The sequence below is a fragment of the Pavona decussata genome, unplaced genomic scaffold, assembly GCF_977016875.1.
Source record: "Pavona decussata unplaced genomic scaffold, jaPavDecu1.1 SCAFFOLD_223, whole genome shotgun sequence".
NCBI classification, from domain to species: domain Eukaryota; kingdom Metazoa; phylum Cnidaria; class Anthozoa; order Scleractinia; family Agariciidae; genus Pavona; species Pavona decussata.
The window spans coordinates 445,001-464,491 of record NW_028145628.1 but is presented as its reverse complement, the minus strand read 5'-3'; the positions used below and the strand labels follow the sequence as shown (position 1 = coordinate 464,491).

The 19,491-nt window shown below is 38.7% G+C and overlaps 2 protein-coding genes across 5 annotated transcripts in view; one reads left to right on the top strand and one right to left on the bottom strand.

Annotated features, from left to right (window-relative positions):
* Positions 1 to 4,314: 4,314 nt before the first annotated feature.
* On the bottom strand, positions 4,315 to 16,074 carry LOC146459004 (uncharacterized). The gene is made up of 3 exons (XM_085089979.1): positions 15,340 to 16,074; positions 9,932 to 10,108; positions 4,315 to 7,427 (listed from the first exon to the last, which is right to left on the bottom strand). The coding sequence occupies exons 1-3, from the start codon at positions 15,910 to 15,912 to the stop codon at positions 6,858 to 6,860; spliced, it is 1,320 nt and encodes a 439-aa protein (XP_084946105.1). The 5' UTR covers positions 15,913 to 16,074; the 3' UTR covers positions 4,315 to 6,857.
* A 1,904-nt stretch (positions 16,075 to 17,978) lies between these two features.
* The window catches only part of LOC146459003 (uncharacterized), a 13,171-nt gene continuing 11,658 nt past the window's right edge, over positions 17,979 to 19,491 (top strand). For 3 of the 4 annotated variants that reach the window (XM_085089983.1, XM_085089981.1, XM_085089980.1), the window contains exons 1-2: positions 17,979 to 18,110; positions 18,796 to 18,860. In XM_085089983.1, coding sequence (XP_084946109.1) covers positions 18,095 to 18,110; positions 18,796 to 18,860 — 81 coding nt within the window. In that variant the 5' untranslated portion in view covers positions 17,979 to 18,094. The remainder of the gene's footprint in view (positions 18,111 to 18,795; positions 18,861 to 19,491) is intronic. The other variant, XM_085089982.1, reaches the window with a different exon arrangement.

The following is a 19,491-nucleotide window of genomic DNA, read 5'->3' as shown; positions in this document are numbered from 1 at the left end:
TGACCTTGTAATTCATCAAAAACTCAGAGAGCACGAGAAACATTCCAATAATTATTTTCTCGTGACAAATATCCAATTGGCAAAATAAAAATTAAGCTTCAATCAAGGGCAAAAGGATTGGAAAAAATTGGCATTTACGATGTTTCCCTACATAGCATCACGCTAGGAGCAAACAATAAGCGCCCCTTCCCGACTCCCACCCCCATCTCTCTCCTCCGCAGAGGTTCGATGGGGCGTTATTTGTATCCGCTGAACGAAGTGAGTGCAGGAGAGAGCACCCCCATTACGATGTTGAGCTCGTGTATGGGCTCCTACCTCTACCTGATCTCAAATTGGCGGCCATGTTGTTTTCACGTTTCAAGACTGTAATATGCCGTTTTCAGAAAGAAAACAACCTTTTTGAAGCGGTAAATCGAAAGAATAACTTCTTAGAAGTACTCGACATTTTAAACGGTGCAAATTGGAGAGTTCATGGTACCTAATGTTGTTAGAGCGTCATCTGATTTTAAAACTTTTAAAAAACTTTTAGCGAACGAATCAATACTACGATGATGTAGCATCCATAAATTGCTTAAAAGAGTCAAATTATCATCAAATTATCAAGTAAAAAGTAAAAAACAAGGTTTAAAATTTTCAAAGTCTTTTTCAGTTTCGCTTTAAAAACACATAAAACATCGGCCTTCTTCAGATCTATCGGAAGGCTGTTCCAGTCTTTGGCAGCCTTGTAGACTACAAGCAGTCCCTTTCTGGATAGTCGAGGGGTCACGCGAAATAGCCGAGCGCGGTCGCCGAGCGCGAAAAAACTGGAGCAAACGCGCGGAGGGAGGCTTGGGAAGAGGCAGGAAAAGTCTCTTCTCGTTTATTTCTCCTCGCTCCAGTCGCGCTGCGCTGTGCACGAACCCTCTCGACTGACCAGAAAGGGAGTGCTTGCAGTCTAGCAACTTCGAAAATAAAAGTTTTCAGTTTACCCCAGTTAGTTCGAGGAAGAGGCAAACGAAGATCGTTGGAGCGTCTTGTGTTATGGGACTGAACAGCATGATTTCTAATAAAATTAAAGTCAAAATCAGTTGATCCAATTAGACATTTGTGAATTGGAGTACAACGATGGAAAAAACGTCTCGTAGAGAGAGCCTTGAGATCTAGCTTATTAATAGAATAGCTTTGCTACTGATTGGGTTACCACGTTGAAATAAAGATATCTTCTTCTACTGAAAAGGTAGTGTTACAGTTACTAAATACACACATTCTGAGCTCGGATGTTCGAGTTCGTTAAAAATGTGTTGCTAATGGTAAAGAAAAGTGTAAGCAAAAACTGAAGGAGAAAAATATTTCTGAACAATCTTTAATTTGTTGAGCAGCAATTAAATTCGAATCAAGGTTTACGTTAACCCAGGGCGCGGTTGTTCGAAAGCCGATTAACGCTAATCCCCGATTAAAAGTTAACCAAGGTTCTCATTTCGCTCGTTAAAAATGTCTTAGAAAGCTAATTTTAAGCTTAAGGCAAAGAAAAGGCCAGGTCAAAACTGAAGGACATGAAACCTTTTCGAAATATCTTTAATGACTAGTCATTCAAATCGAATGAAAGTTCACGTTAACCCAGAATTAGCTTAATCGAGCTTTGAACAATTTGGCCCAGGCCAGGATTGGTTTAATGGGGCTTTCAACAACTGGGCTCTGTAGTTTACTTTGGTTTATTTACTTTCCTATTAGTTTCAAGCTAAATCTGCAAGGTATCCTCTCAATTTTAAATTCGTTCTGGTCTAGTTTGATCTTCACGTATCAAGTTTAAATTGTAAATTCTACAGGTACTAATTTACGCGGAATTCCTGTGGCAGACCGCGTTGAGGCTTCGGTCGTGTTCCTTTTCTTCAATTGTTTGTTTTCGTATCCTTCGTCGTAGTCAGAAATTGACATACTAATTTGGCGCGGGGAAACCAGGCGAAATGTGGAGGTACGAATCAATGAACACTCGAACCACTCTAATGACTCTGAACCTGCCCGTCACCTAAGCGAGAATCCGACCCATTCTTTTAGTCGGCGAATACTTTGCACGGCCCAATATTTGCACAAGCGCAGAATTACTAAAGGCTTAATGATCCAACAATGGAGCCCCAGTCTGAATAAGCCAGTCCATTCTTACGTAGCGAAGCTGTTCCCATCGGGAATCATCTGATGCATATATAATATGCCTGTAGCGGAAGGTCTTTTTACCCTGAAGATGATTAATTAGTCGAAAACTTTTGGTTCTTAATCTTTTTTTAACTTTTTAGCCTTGTAAAATAGTATTTTAAATATCAAGCGGACATTAAAAATGTTGAGAATGATGTATTTTTCTAGAAAGTGACACAGGCATACTCGGAAAAAAATCCGAGTGCTCCTATCAGGAGTCGAACCTAAGACCTTCCGATTACTAGTTCGGATGCTCTGTAGCTCAGTGGTAGAGCATCCGAACTAGTAATCGGAAGGTCTTAGGTTCGACTCCTGATAGAGAGCACTCGGATTTTTCTACCGAGTATGCCTGTGTCACTTTCTAAAATAATACATCATTCTCATTCATTCACCAGGCTGAAAAAAAATATATATACCATCACATTTATTTCATATTAAAAATGTTATTCACGTTCACCAAAGACGCTGTTAACAGAATCCACACCCTCCCCCCCTCCCCAGTCTAGGTAGGGTCAACAATGGTAGTGTTACAAACACGGTATTTTGATCGTGATCTTCAGTACGAATGAAAATGAGTAATTACACAGGATAACTTCTTTCTATGCTGCAAGTAATGAATTAATATACTTAACTTTATTGCTTCCAATTAATAATGCTTTAGAAATACACAGGCAAGTATAAACTAGCGAAATAATGTTCCGACGTTTCGGCGACGTCATGACGCCATTCTCAAGGAATGAATAATATAAGCGAGTCCAACGGAGTAAGATCTTAGATGGAGTAATTTAAATAAATAGTTTGGCGCGGATCGAATCTGTTTGTACATTCAAGCGTGGTCTTAATTGTTTGATGTACAGCATTTCGTTGATTAAAAAATCAAATTTGTTCCTGCATTTTTTCATTTTAATGGCTTCCATCGCCTAATACATTGTTAATATCTATAGTGATACTGGCAATTATATTAGTGATGCCTATAGAAAAGCAAAAAAATACTTGAAATATAGATACCTATAGAAATTATTCAATTATCGATCAAATGTTTTCATTTAAATTAGTTATTATATATTAATTAAAGCAATAAATATATTATAGATAAAAATTGAAATTGAAAGTTACATGCAAATGGATCACTTACACTCTGTTTTTTTTTTTATAAGAACGTCTAATTTTGGAGCTGAGGCTGAACGTTTATATTTTTTGCGATTTGAGGCTGAAAACGTTCTTAAGATGTTCTTTAAAAATTACATGGTATACACTACGTGTATTTCAGTAACTCAATGTGGACGTGACCAGGAAACCTGTCAAAGTGCATTGCCTGCTGAGATAAGGTATCAAGAACTGCTGATTATGACAAACCAAGATGTATGTCACCATTGTTAATGTTATACAAAACATTCCTGTATTTTGGTTAATTTACATTTGTTACCTTGATTTTATATACATATTAGAAAAATAAAAACGTTCTTAATCGACTCTCAGCCTGAGGTATGTTCTTAATACGCTCTTAAAATTTTGGTTATTCTCAGCCTCAACGTTCTTATAAAAAAGGTTCTTATAAAAAAAAACAGAGTATGCTGTAATATAATAAAATAATGATAACTATAATAAATTACCTATTAAAAGTCAACCTGTTCATAAACCCACTTTTAAAATGAGTTGTGCGGATTCAAGATCTAATTGCAGAATTTGATCTTAGATTATAAGCAGTCGTTTTGTGTAGCGGTAGGATGCATGCTAAAAGTATAGACTTTTTTGAAAATATTCGTATCCTGTTTTCCAAGAACTTCACGTATGTCTTAAAGCCTGAGATATAAATTTGCTCTTAAAGCATCTATCTGAAATAGCTTGTATAATTTGTTAATAATTCAGCATAAACATAACAACTCAGTAAACAGCTAAACCACGAGACAAAGTTATTAGGCAACTGAAACCAGACTTGCAAAGTGATGGTCTAGTTCTCGTTGATTATAACCTTCTTCCCTTAGACAGTGAACTATATATAAACATTTGCTAGCCTTACTCAACTTATTTCTAACATGTGACGTTATCCTGTGATTTCCTTGAAAGGTAACCCGTAGCTTTAATAATTCATTACCCAAGTATTCCTGAAATAATACTTAAGGAGTCTACAACAGTGCCTTTCTTAGGTATACACCGTATTCACAAATGGCGGATGCGCGGGAAAAAACTGGCACTAGGCATCAAAACGAGGCGTTTTAGGATAAACAAAAAATAATTTGCCTGCGAGTACAAGCTCACAGAGAGAATATTTAGCCGATAAGCTCTTAAACAGCAAGTTTTTCAGATCGCTGGTTTTATTCCGAACGAGAGAGGTCTAATGTTTCTTGGTTCGTTTCTTGTAGCAATCCCAAATGCAAAATAGACGATCACGGAAACAAATCGGTTAGAGTTTTTGTTTCCGAAGGATTCAACTTTCGAGCGCAGATGGAATAGAGATACTACAGAAGTTTGTTTGGTATGTCTTTCGGAATCCGAAGGTAAGATAGGCCTTGAAACTGAAACAAAATGAACATACAAAAGGATGCATTTCTAACGAGAGTTGTGGCGTGATCAACTTCGTATCGGACGTTCCGAGCGCAATAGAGACTACACTGAACCATTTGTCTAAACCGCTATAATACCAAGAAAAAAAAGACGAAGACGATAACGAAAAGACGTGAAGGATGTGGAGAGAAAGGGCTGGACGAATAATTTAAAAAGAAGCAACAGGTGAAACAAGACTTGTCTGTTTCGATTCATTTATATTGTAGCCGTACTGTAAACAACAAGCAGAGAATGCAGTCCCCTCAAAATTCATAATTTGTTAAATCAATCAAGTCATCAAAATCCAACTGTTTAATAATGGAACAAGCTCAGAAGAAACATTTCTTGCCTGAATGAGAAAACTGTATTCCGTGAAACAGGCCAGGGACTAGAGAACACAGCATTGTGGCTTTTTAACCGGCATTTCGGTTGAAATCATTAAAGATTTGCCTACTTAATTAGGTAATTTGTCAGAATTAGATTATCGTATTTCGCTTTACACTGGGTTCCTAAACTTGCCATTCTTTGTAATGCAGTTACAATATAACGCATTTGAGAGTGACATTCCTGAATTTCCTTGCAGGATCGTTTTCTTAAAATTGATACCTTACTTCCAGTAGTTCCTCTTGACTTTGGTAACTGCCACATTTTCAATGACTTGCATGAATCTTGGCCAATCTTGCGATGCACGATATCCTTTTTTATTCGGGGGAAAAGCGCCTAAATATATTGTACCGAAATATTTCAGTCTTGGCTCACATATTGCTCCCTTAGTTAAACTTTTCTTTCAGTAGCTTCCCTCCACCTCCTTTTGTTTTCGCTTTTTAGGCATTAGAACTGTTCACAATAGTAGGAGTCGGTTTCTGTAGCTTTTGTGATCGGAACTTCCGAGTAGTAATCACATGCACGCAACCCTCTTTGGAACTGCGTCCGTTTGTAGATTCATTTTCTTTCCTTCGAAACCTGTTTTAATTCTCTTTCCAAAAAATACATTGAATAAACCTTTGTGGCTCCTGCTAGAGTGAAGATCTTTCTAACAACTTTTCATATCTTCTGTAGACATTACACTCGAAGGTTTGAAACAAACGATCTAACTCAGTTTTTTTCCCATGAGTGTCTAGTTTGCATTTGAGATTGCTACAAGAAGCCAACCAATAAATAATAAACACTAGAACTTGAACTCGTTCGGACTAAGTGATCAGAAAAACTGAATTTTTAGAAACTCAGCACTTATCGACCCTCTAGAAGCTTGCATTCGCTGGAAATTTTGGTTGTTTATCCTAAAACGCCTCGTTTTGATGCGTAGTGCCAGTCTTTTCCGCGCGTGTCCGCCATTTGTGAATACGGTGTATAATCTTACAAACTCTTTGCTTTTGCTAGGATTGCAAGACATTCCATTGTCCTTTGTCCAAGTTAGAAATTAAGGACGATATCTACTTATACAGAAGTATTTTTGCGCAGTTTATGACTATGGGGGAAAAGTAGATTTTAGCAAGGGTTATTGGAATCCAAAAAGAAAGTTGGGGGCAACCACGCATTTTTCAGAGATAATTAAGCAACAGTAATTAAACAAATGTAACATACAAGCAATGTATGGCGCTTTTTTTCCATTTTGAAGCTTTATTGTCTCTGAAAAATGCATGGTTACCCCTAATTTTCTTTTTGGATATCAAGAGCACTTGCTAAGTTGTGCTTTCTCTGCATAGTTTTAAACTGCGCAAAAATATTTCTGTGTTAGTAGGCACCACCCATAGGAAACCCAAGTATTTCAAGATGCGCAGAATGGATGCACCGAAACAATAGTAGGCACCGTCGTAATTGACTTCATTAGCTGAAAGGTCGGAATCCTTGTAAAGTGATATTAAAGTAGAATGGTTAAATGGTTTACATGTAAATATAATTTTTTGAATGCCGACTGATTCATTATGGTGTTTATGTCTGCTGTGACTGTCCAGAGTAATAATAACTTTTACATAAGTGAAACCTGCTCTGTACACAGTAACTGAATTATTGCTTCTTAAACAATAACTGGGGTCCAGCCTGCCAGTCAATAAAACCCTCTTTCCATCCTCCCATTAAGGTAATATTTGAATTTTCTTGAATACAGGTCGTTACAGAGGCTTGTAAATAGGGTTTACAGTGATTCAAAGAGACGATTCGTGAACAGTTGTACCAGAGTGTGCCATGAGTTTATCAACTTCATTCTCATCAGCTTCATCAGCAAGCATCAATGCATGTCCATTTTCCTTGCTTTCTTTTGCGGATTTCGCCTTCTTGGCATCCCATGCAAACCACCATGACGCCCAGATAGAGTCAGTCACCAGAATCCCAAGGTGAATGAGAACCAGAGGCAAGCTTATAAGACCTTGCTCAGCTTGTGTAAAAGGAAGATATCCTGAAACTGTCACAGCGACTGCCAGGGATTTCTGACTTGCCATTATCACAACTGACTTCAGAGCAGGTCTGTTCAGTTTGAGCAGAAGGCATGGAGGGAATATAACGATGATAAACAGGAGATGCATTGCCATGCCCCACCCAAGGACAGCAAAAATGCTCGCAACTGAGATGCCACTGAAGCCTCCTTGTGCACTTGCCTGGCTGACTTTCAACCAGGGAATTATTGATAGCAGTATGATTGAAATTACCTTGAGCGTGTCAGAAAATCTCATGATGCAAGGCTTCATACGTGGTATATACCTTATCCCTTTGCCAACCTACATAAAATAAAACATTATATACCATTTTTCAGATCCTTAGAATCTGTCAATTAAAAATATCAGGAATAAGTAATGTTTAAAACATGAGTGGCAGTGTTTTATCGGGATTTTAAACCACGAGGCGCAGCCGAGTGGTTTTAGACCCGATAAAACACGTGCTGTGAGTTTTTTGAACAGCTTCAAAAACATTCCTGTAAAAGCATGTGTCAAGAGAGTTCATAGCAATGATATTTTTGTGAACGTTGGAAATTAGCATACGAGAAAAATATTCCGCATTCTAATAAGGAGGAGGTTTTATCGGGTTTTAAAACCACTGCACGTGATGTTTTATCGACCATTTGATAGGTCAATGAGCTTATGAATCATTAATGAGTTTTTGAAGTTGTATATAATGTCAGGGTTGCCACGTATCAGGATAATAAAAATTCTGACCTTTCCCTGACTTTTTCAAAGACCACAAACCAGTTTTCAAGGACACAGGAGACAAATTCTTTGGCAAATAAGCCAGTGATGAAGCCACAGAAATCAGCTCCTTCGTAAATGACTTTTGAAACAACATTACCTTTGCCAACAAGGAAACTTTTCCCAAACCTGGTGGCTAGCCAAAAATAAAATCCCCCGACTTTTCACTGAGTTTAAGGTAGAATTTAGTATTTTCCTGACTTGATACACTTTTTCTGACCTTGAAGAAAATGTGTTTTTCCCTAACCGTGGCAACCCTGAAAATATATCGCAGTGTTGGATTAACCCTTTTAGCCCCAGTGGTGATTAATATCTAATTTCTCCTTATAATGCTGCTGTTTGATTAAACATTTAAGTCAGGAGAATAAAGAAAGTAATCACCAAAGATGAAATGCCTTGATTTTTAGACAAAATCTCCCAACTAGTAGCATAAGAAATATATGGAGGACAGTAAGGAGAATATACAGGTTGATATTGGTGCTGAAGGGGTTAAGGGGAGGAGCCAATCACTAGTTTCTTGTCAAAGAAAATGAGTTTCTGAGGAGCTTCCCAAAGGACCCAGTGATCAGGGGAGCAGGTATGGCATACTGGTGAGAACACTCGCTTCCCACAAATGTGGCTCACATTTGATTCCCAGACTCGGCATCATACGTGGGTTACATTTGTTGTTGGTTCTCATTCTTGCTCTGGGAAGTTTTTTTCTGGGTTCTCCAGGTTTCCCCTCTCCTCATGATCAAAAAGCCAACATTTCCAAATCCCAATTCAATCTGGAATCTGAGGGTCACAGGTTTGTCAGTCATAACAGACCATAAGTGTCACCCTTGTTGAACAACTGAAAGTTGAATCACTGATTTATTTTTATATGAAGCCCGCTCACGGCACCCTAGTCTGGTACCCCTTGTTTTCTTGCAAAAAATTTTTACCCCAAGTTATATTTATTGAATTGTGTAATAAATGAAATAAACAAATTAAAGTTTACTAATTTTGTCAAGAAATTGAAACATTTTCACCCAAGCCCACCCACCAATGTATCTGATAATCTTTTGACATGTTTTCAGCTTACATCATTTAGGCTGCTTGCAATGCCAAACCTTTGATGAATTTATGATTAACAATAAATATTTTATACTTTAAATATCAAAGTAGTGTAACCTCCCCCCCGCCCCCCCCTGCCCACCACCATTTCAAAAAGTGGCATTAAAATACTGTCAGGTGCTTGAATATTATCCCAAGTAGGAAAATCTTTAGGTAACCTAAACCTGAGTGCTAGATTAGGCCAAATAAGACCATTCTATAATAACAGATTAGAGTTAGCATGATATCTGCGAAGTTTCACGCACTGGGCGATATGACGAAAGACTAAGAGTGCTTCCATTAATTTGCTGGCTGGCGAGACTGGCCAGTCTGTAAATCGAATGTGTCATTTTGAGGGGATGGTGCTGCAAAATCTTGGAAAATGATCTTTCCAAAACCGGTACGTGCCATTTTGAAGAAAATAATTTGAAGGACTAGGATAAAACTTATCCTTTAAATAACTTATTTAAATTAGTACAATTCTATTTACAAACCGAACAGTCTGGCCAGCTACATTGTAGTTCTGACAAATGCAAAGCACCCTAAGATTGCTAACAAAATTAATGTTTGCAGGATCAAGAGTAATAAACTTATATACATTTAAATTGCTACTTTATGTAATGTTTAAGACACGAGCGGCAGTTTTATCGGGATTAAAAACCACAAGGCGCAGCCGAGTGCTTTTAGACCCGATAAAACACGTGCTGCGAGTTTTTTGAACGGCTTCAAAAACATTCCTGGAAAAGCGTGTCAAGAGAGTTCACAACAATGATGCTTTTGTGAACATTGGAAATTAGCATATGAGAAAGACATTCAACACCGAATACTAATAGGAGGAGGTTTTATCAGATATAAAACCACTGCACATGATGTTTTATCGACCATTTGATAGGTCAATGGGCTTATGAATTATTAATGAGTTTTTGAAGTCACATTTAAAAAAGCCATTATGATCATGTACTTACCAGTAATGGAAGCAACACGGTCAATACCAGCTTGACTAAAAGTTGAACAGGATCCAGCCTGACATTCTTAAAATCGACAATCCAAGCCACAAGAGGCGGCACTGTAAATACTGCAGACAAGTTACAAAACACTGTAAGCATAACGGACAATGCCACTGCTCCCCCTGCCTGACCTGTCTGTTGAGAAAAGGATCAGATTCTTATTTATTAAGGTTCAAAATTCTTCTGTTTTGCTCCAATAGTTTTCGGGTCTTGACAATCTGCGAGCCAGCGAGCCATGCGAGGCAGACGTGCGAGGCAAGCGGGTTAGCCTAAAAAACACTCCTAAGGTTAGCCTAAATAGTACTCAGGTTAGCTTAAGTAGCTCCCCGGTTAGCTTAATGGTTAGCATTTATGTTGGGCGTTGTTCGTGCCTCGCAAGCCTTGCATGTTTGGCTCGCATGGCTTGCATGCCTCGCACGTTTGGCTCGCTGGCTCGCACATTGGCCACTTATGAAAGTACTGGGGAGAAGTCATTAAGGACGGTGTCTACTTTTGTTACCGCGCATACATTCTGTGCATCTCAAGATACCTGGGTTTTTTATGGGTGGTGTCTACTAATGCAGGGATATTCTTGCGTGGTTTAAAACTATACGGAGAAAGCAGAACTTAGCAAGTGTCCTTGGTATCCAAAAAGAAAATATTGGAAGTAACCATGCATTTTTTCAGAGATAATGAAGCTTCAAATGCCAAAAAAAAAAAAAAAAATGTCATACATTACTTTGTATTTCACTGCTTTTTTGAAGTGTGGTATAATTTGTTGCTTAGTTTATAAATTATCTTTGAAAAATGGTTGGTTACCCCCAATTTTCTTTTTGGATTCCAAATTTCCTGCATAGTCATAAACCACGCAAAAATACTTCTGTATTAGTATGCACTGTCCTTAGAACGGTTTCATGTACATGCGAAATGCACCAACAAATTTGATTGCCTCATTCATGAGATGCTATTCATACGCAAACTCAAACCAGAACTGAACGTGCAAACTGATTCAATTCGTGCTTAAGTATTTGTTTACCATCTATTAATATATTTAAATTTCAGCTCTAGCCTATTTAAATATCCGCGTTCACAAACTGATTTTTTCTCTTGATAATGGAGTCAAGATGACTCCAAAACGTCAAGCCTTAAATCTCTCTGTAATTTTTGCGTGTCTTTGCTTCAGCAAATCCCTTTTAATTAAATTGTCCTTAAAATGTCAAGAAAATTAACCTTGGGTGATCATATCCTTGATTAAGCATTGATATTCGGCAACAAATTTGATGCTGATCATTGTTAGAGCTTAAAAGGTTAAATTCAGAACTGTAAACTATCACAGCCTAGAATTGAACTACTTACAGTTTCTTTGAAAATATAAAACAGGGCTCGAGACTAACAGTAGCCAACTAGCCACAGGCCAGTTGAAATGCAGTTTTGGCTAGTGGGTTTTGAGCTTTCACTAGCCAAAATGGCTAGTGAAAATTTCAGGCATTTTTATAGTGAAAAGAAACCGCAAATTGAAATAGACTCTGAGAAAACAGAGCTAACAAGTACTCTGTTGACAAATATGAAAGAATGTGGAAATACTGAAATACCAAAAAGCGAATGAACGGTAACTTTTTTCAGGCCTTTTCCGTAACGAGCGACAAGCGATAGAAAACTGTTTCTGCCAATAATTAGTTGCGTGTGAAAACATGCATAACGTCACCACAGTGTTGATCAGCGATCGGGTTGCAATTTACATGAACAACGAGGTTGACTGGTCACATACGCGAATGCTTTCAGAAAAAGGATTTGTTATTGTGGAAGTTGAGGAGTTATGATTATGAAATCCATTTAATTCCTATGTTTGCTAATTATAATTAAAGTAAAGTTAAATTACCTTTAGTTAACAAGGAGGTGTGAATCGACATTTTTGGAAGGAATGTTTGCTATTATAAATAAACAACACGCCCGACAAGCTAACAAAACCAGTGAAATGTAAATCAAACGAATTTGACAATTTGTCTTGAACAGAACTAAATATAAAAAAATAAATAAAAACTAGGTGATATTTCTTTCATCTTTTTTAAACATATCTATTTGTATACAGTCCGTCACATTGCTTTTATGTAAAATTATGTTTGTTGGGAATACGCGCCCAAATGAACATGTTTGAATGCCTGCCGATTGAGAAATGGCCGTCTTTAGTTTCTAAATACGGTTCAAGATTTTAAATGATTCTCCGATTCTGACTCATCGAAGCTTATTTCGGGCAACCTGAGATGCCTTCTTACTCAGGATGTACAGTATATTCTCGACTTAACACATTAGACATCATTTTCTCTGGCTTAACGGGATGACAATAAAAAACCTGACGAAGTCATGTCTACAAGTTTGCGACATTTTTTCCCTATCAACATTGTATAATTTAAAAGTTAAAATGTCTACCCTTCCACAATTCCCCCCATGTTTGAAAGTTCTGGCTAGTAGAAAATTGGTTTTGGCTAGTGAAATCAAGGTTGTCACTAGCCACTGGGCTAGTGAGAAAAAAAATTAGTCTCGAGCCCTGTAAAAAATAAAAACAATTTCAATAGTAAAACCTAACTCCTGGTATTTATATATTCAAAATAACAAGGGATAACCCAGTTTAAGGGGACAATTTACCTACTGGTAAATTTGAATGAAATTTAAAGAGGTTTTAAGAAGGGATAGAAGAAAGAAAATGATTTTTGGAACACCAACAGACAGTAAGCTGCTGATACCCATGCAAGAGCACCCCAGGTTGTTAGTGGACTAACTTGGTGTCTGTTGATTAATTGTTAACTACAAATTCTAATTTTAAAACATCACTAAATCTTCAATATTTCTTATTTCTCTTAATTTAACCAATCCTTCTAAAAAAACTACTCCTCCCAAATATACCCAAAAATCACCCAAAAATTCACAAAATACCCCACAACACAGATTCACGGGATGATGATGGGGTTTTTGGATTGCTTGAAACGTAAATGAGATATCTCCATTAAAGCCATGTCAAGTGGCGGAGAAATGGTGTTTAGGTGAATTGCCCCCTTAATAAATGGATTTATAGAGAATCTGAGACCTGGTCTTTTTTTTAAAGTATTGTTCGTCCAGTAAAATATCTATACTTCTAGACTGCTTGCAGTTTGTTTTTCCTTCAAAGTTTGTGTATTGTAACACGCAGCAAAAAATTGGGACGAGGAGGATTGGGACCAGATGAGAGAGATGCATGAGAGAGTCCAGTCTACCTCTTGGGGCAAGCAAGCGCACGCTTACATCAAACTGAACCCCAACTACCGGTAGTTTACAAGATTACCAACGATCAGCAGGGGTATTTTGCAGAACGCCACCTATAACAGTTTTCGTTAAGCAATGAACGAAGTTACTTTAGGTTAAAGCACTTTTCTATACTGTTTACGGTTTTATAATCACTGGTTATACAGATGGTTTTTTATTTACTTATTTATTTTTTGTATTTATTTGCCCAAGATCATCAACTATTACAATATTTCGTTCGTCACTGTAGTGACAATATGGAGCAGGAAGTCTCAGAAGCCTTTCTAGGCTTATTGAGGAGACCCCTAGCCTGTTCCAGACTCCTAGAGAGAGGCGCGAAGGAGAGTGCAAGGGGACGAAAACAAGGTGGGAATAGGGGAGAGAAAAAGAGGGAAAGAAGAGGAGCCTGTAATCATTTTCTTAAACACCTCATGCCGGTATACCAGCTCCCGGTATACCTTCTGATTGGTCAGTTTTAACAGTTCACACATCACACGAAAGATATCGCAAAAGAATCTGAAAGAGTCAAAATGGCGAGTGGGTCACACGCGCGTGGTTTTGATAAGTTTAATCATGGGCTCCTGGTTTAATGCAGTTTTAGAGAATTATCTTCGAGATTTTCCGCAAGTTAAAGTACTCTGGAAGAAGCAAATAGCTCTCGAAAGCGAGAGACAACAATGATAAGCTTTGAAAGACGAGGATCTGTTACACCCATATCCGTGATAAACAAACATCCTGCGGCAATTTAAATCTTCCCGCAGCGATATACAATAGCATAAAGCAATATTAATCCACGGATCCTGTGTCTTCACAGATAAAATTTATTTAGCGCTACCTGAAATCTTGCAGTTAATCCGAGCTGATAAACTTTAACAAATGATCAAAAGGGAAGAATTTCTTATACAAAAGGAAAATCGCTTAAAGACATGCTTGTAAAAGCAAAACTGAAAAGGCTTTTATCAAAACAACAGACACACAGTGGGAGTCGTGCAGGTCTGTTAACCCCATTTTAACATTAACCGTGCCATAAATTCTGGCCAGGGTCTTTGCACAAGTGAGGCCAAAAAAAAAAAAGGCTGGAAAGCTCTTCGTTTCTTAAAAGCTTGCGAAGACACAACCAAGCGAAGACACAACATCGGCCAACACTAGAGTCTCGTCGCTTGATAACGTCGTGTTAATAAGTTTCTTGTTTCGAACGGCGTTGAACAAGGACACCCGGGGAACTTTTGTTCCAAGACACACCAATTTTTTTGGCAAAATCTACAAGATTTTGAGGGTTGAAATCCCAAACCCGGAGAACCTTTCGGTGTCCGCGACATTGAAGCGATGTATGGACAACCGCGCAAACTCGAGAACTCGCGCGAGTAATCGAAACCTGTGACAATGAAAAGTTTGACATTTTGATATGTTGACACATTTTGGAAAAAGTGGGCAGCATGAGGTGTTTGAGAAAATGATTACAGGCTCCTCTTCTTTCCCTCTTTTTCTCTCCCCCAGCCCCCCTCGTTTTCGTCCCCTCGCCCTTTCCATCGCGCGTGTCTCTAGGAGCCTGGAACAGGCTAGGAGACCCCCTTACTGTTACTAATAACTCAGGTGATTAACTTTAAGTTGTTATAGCAGCCATTGCATAAAAGGCCTTCTACGGATCCGGCGTTTGGCGTTCTGCAAAATACCCCTGCCGTACAAGGATTTGTATGAAACTAGATCGCTTCTCAGATAAACAGTACTGTTGGCCAGCGGAAACTGCCAAATGGCAGACACAACATGGCGCCGAATTTTACGAAGGATCACTTTTCAAAGCGATCGGAATTTGTTTTATTAAATTTTTTCTAGAACATTTTCGCCGCCAGTAGGGATTCTCACGCACCGTTTTTAAGTATCAAATTTTGCTGCTAGTAAGAGAAAAGTTTTTTTTCCCTCTATCTTGTAAGAAATAAAAAAACCCGTTTGATATGATCTTTGCGTTGAGTACACTTCTTTCGAAACCAAAATATTCTCGTTTTACGTAACTTTATCCAGGGATATAAAACGGCTTCATTTTCAGTTGTACAACAGTAAGCTAAAGCTTAAGCTTATATCGTGTACAATAATAGATAAAATGATAAGCTTACCAGTATGACCCCGGCCGAAATCGTACACGGAACAATGAAGTAAATCTGGATTCCTATTTGAAAGAGCACTGGTCCAAGAATCGAACTACCTTCCAAGTGATCGCCAATGGGCGAAGGAGTGACATTACTCGACGAATGATTGCCGTTTATATAAGCGCCATTTTCCTCGGCGGATTCCCCGGCCACGTTCTTCTGGAAGGGCAACAAGCCGGTTAGTTGACCACCAATGATAGGGGTGATAAATAAAATACAAACGATTCCCCATATGAGAGCCTTGAAAGATTTCAAAGCGTCCTTCACTTCTCCGGTTTTAAGCTTGAGTCCGCTGTGAAGAAAAAGGCCCACAACGCAAACATACTGCGTCGGCAATTCGCTAAAGAACACGCCGGGTTGCGGTACGACTATTCCAAACACTAAAGAGAATATCAGACAGATGGGAAGAAAGTGTTTGAATACTGCCGCTTTTGCTCTTCTCCACAAAGGTGGCCGAGTAAGTTCAGTGGATATTTCTGTGGAGCTAACCTCTGACTCTATGTCTTGATTCATCGTAACTGCCATGTGGTCGACCGCCATCAAATAAAACTTACATGTGTCCACAGTAATACTTTTCGTCCTGTCTTTTGTGTGAATGGCCGTGTGAATCTCACGTGACGTTGACGCGGGAATCTCAAAATAGCACACGTATTTGCGGTTAAAATTTCGCGCCTTAGTATAAAATATCCACCACTTTCACTGACCAAAGAGGTACACAATTTTTTTTAGCATATACATCACAAGCTGTAAAACTGGCGGACGATAGCAGAAAAAAACTGAAGCAAAACGCTTCGGCTGCTCGGAGGTGAATAGGCTCCTACGCAGTGACAACCTCCGAATTACGCGCGAAAAGCACTAATCCCTATTCACAGAGGTGACGTCAACACGTGGTAAGAACAATGTGCAGATGCCCTTTGTACGCCCTTTGGTACACAGATGCCCTTTGTGTCCTTTCTTTATGCTCGTCACGCACCACGATCTCCCCACGAAGTCCTCCACGAACGTTCGTGGGGAGGATTGACAAGTCACTCTGGCTAGACTCTAGACTCAGATCACGTGTGCCGATTACACCACTCGAAGACGTAATTCTTGCGTCTTTTCTCTAATTAATCAACCTCGTTTGCAGGGTTTTCTCTCTGAGAGAGGTTGTACTCAATTCTCTGATCACAAACTCCGCTACACCAATCAAAACGCGAGGTTTATTGTTCATTGTCATGGGCCCTTGTCATTGTCAGTGGAATGCAAAATAGCACAGGGATTTGCGGCTTTCATGCAGGTTCGGTTTTCAATTGCAAGAAAAATATTGATATTTCCTCTATCCGGCCCAGTCTTTAATTCAGTTTGACCATCCTTATAATACCTGAGTGTAAGCCAACTTATGGAAAATTATATTGCAAAACTATACAGTTGCGTCACTAATTGCCAACCTCGTTCTCAAGTCCTCTATCTCCCTGGGAACGAGGTAGATTTATTGCCCTTCGAGTTCGATGTTTCTTCGCTGTTACCCAGCGTTTTGCACGTGGAAACGGCAAGCTGCAACTCCAGCTAAGGAAGGGGTGAGGCACCCTCCGTATAAGCTACCAAAGGGTCTAGTTTTGTGGGCGTTTAGGTCGGCAAACGGGTATAGAAAATTGCCGGATCATGACCATTTTGCTTAAATATTTCTAGTATGAGAAAACGTTTTTTGGTTTCCAGCATGTTTGGAAAATGTATACTGGATACAGTAGAAAAACTTACGGGGCACCAGAGAATACCGTCTGGTATCCGGTTCAAAGGCAGAACCACGATCACTGTCTGAACGAAAGAGAAAAAAATTAGAATTGCTCCAAGTTTCTCGGTTAGTTTTTTCGGCGCTATGCTGAGATGTGTCGTTGATTATCTTCAGTGGATTTTTTGAACCATTAAGGAATTTTAGCAACATTCCTTTTATTCCTTTTCAAATCAAACTCTTGGATGGCTAAAGCGCGCTTGAGACACACATAATAATAATAAAAAAAGATTATTTCAACACTAGCCATAAAAAATGTAGCTGCAATCTCGACCCCAGAACCGGCGCGAGTTTTAGGCCAGCTCACCAAAAGGAACGCAGGCTCTGGGAACGAGATTGATGTAGCTAAGGCAGAGAGAATAAACAGAAATTCACTGTAGCTGAGCTGTAAACTAAAACTGAAAACTAATGCTTATCGTGTTCTAGCTCATCTCTGTTGAGATTATCGTCGGCATGGAACTGCCATAATAGAAAACCAAATCTTCTACCGAGGCAGCTAAACGACGTTGACGTCGCGTTGAATCCTATTTAGTGCATTGATAAACCAATAGGAGCATGGTTAAGAAGATTTCATGCTACTACAAAGATAAACGGATCAGAAACGCGCGCCCTTTCAGATTTGAATATTTCCGTTTCTTGCACGTAGGGTAATTTTCGAGCTCAGGAGCGAGAACTGATTTCCGACTCCTGTTACTCTTACAAAATATTTGAGCTGGCGCTGACCCAAATATGCGTGGTCTCTGTGAACGGACTGTGTAACCTGGCTTCTTGTTAGCATAATTATGACAATTAATCAATTATTGTCGAAATTATGACAATTAATTACACCTGACGTCATAAAGGTAATTCCGTAATCAGTATTTCCTAGTCAGAAAAAGCGCAAACGCGATTTTAAGGCTACGGTAAAGAAATTTGTTTTCAAAGATAATTCAGTCTAAAATTGGTTCATTCAAGATGCTTGAAGTAACAGGTCAGTATAAGAAGTTTCTCTACTAAATTATGTAGAACATCGCAGTTTGCCATTTAAATGGAAAAAAAAACAGAAACTTCCGCCCAACCGCCCATGCACGGAAATTGTAGGACCCGTCGGGAAAAAAGAAGCACTCCCGATTTTGCCCATTTTGGGGTCCGAATGTACCAGATGATCTCGCATGTCTTCTATTTTACGTTTTCATGAGTCAGCAAAATATGAGACGATCAGAAAAAAGAAAAATTCGTGGTCTGGAATTTTCCAGAGATGTACGGCCCAGTCGATCGGCCGATGCAGAATTTTATGTAAGATCAGGAAGCCCAGCGATAAAAAAGGTTGGGGCCTGGGCAAAAATGCCTCACTGTCTGCAAAAAGATCGGCGTCCTTTCTATTTATCGTTTTTCTTTGGGAACAAAAGTGAAGAATTTTCCCGCCAAACATGCGCACACACATCACAGACGAACTGACGTCAGCAGTGCTCGCGCTTCCTGTTTTCTTTATTTTTCAGTCGATTTCTCGTCTATGAAATTTTCTGCATTCAAACCGTGAGGCTTTTTTTAAAACCGTCCCTCAACTCAAAATCCAAAGGTTCGCTGTCTCCTCCTGCACAATATATATTGGATTTTTGTTATTTTTGCTTAGTTCAAGCTCGCGGCTTAGCTTTCTTCTTTCGCTTCATTTTCAGAATCTTCTCCAGGCCAAGGAACACCTGAAGGAACAGGATTCGAGAACACTGACAAGCTGAGTCAGGTTAGTGATCCATATTTTTTGTTTCAATAAAATTCTTCACAGCTCTTTTGTATTTGAATTCTACGGACAACTTTGAACTGACTGGTGAAATTCAAAATTGTTTAAGGTAACGAAGCAAGAACCTTCACAAACAACCTTTTATTCTTATAAGAAATCAGATGGATCGTGAAATTTTCGCTGTGGTTAGTTAGTCTAAAAAGCTAAACAAAGTAATGAGCTCATTACCCTTACAGAACACTCGTTTTAAAATACTTTTCTAAGTATTTTTGGTCTTACTTTAAGCCAAAAATTACCACTTCAAATCGACCTTTTAACTCCTTTTCATGGTCTTTACCACCATTTTGACTGAGGATCAATCAAGGCAAAAGTTAGAGTAAGTTTGTAGAGTCTTAGCCGACTTCGAACCTCGGTAATTAAATTGTCCGAAACTGACGGAATTTCAAAATAAGAACTCTTTTACTGTACATCATTCATCCGATGGATCAAGGAAAATTAGACCATTACAGATGTTTCGACGTTCGTAAACTGTGGCAGTCGTAAAAATACTTCTGAAATTTCTCGTACTTCTACGTCAAGTTTTATATTAGTAGGGTTTGAATAAAGTTTTAAACTTTTGTGTACGTTATTTATA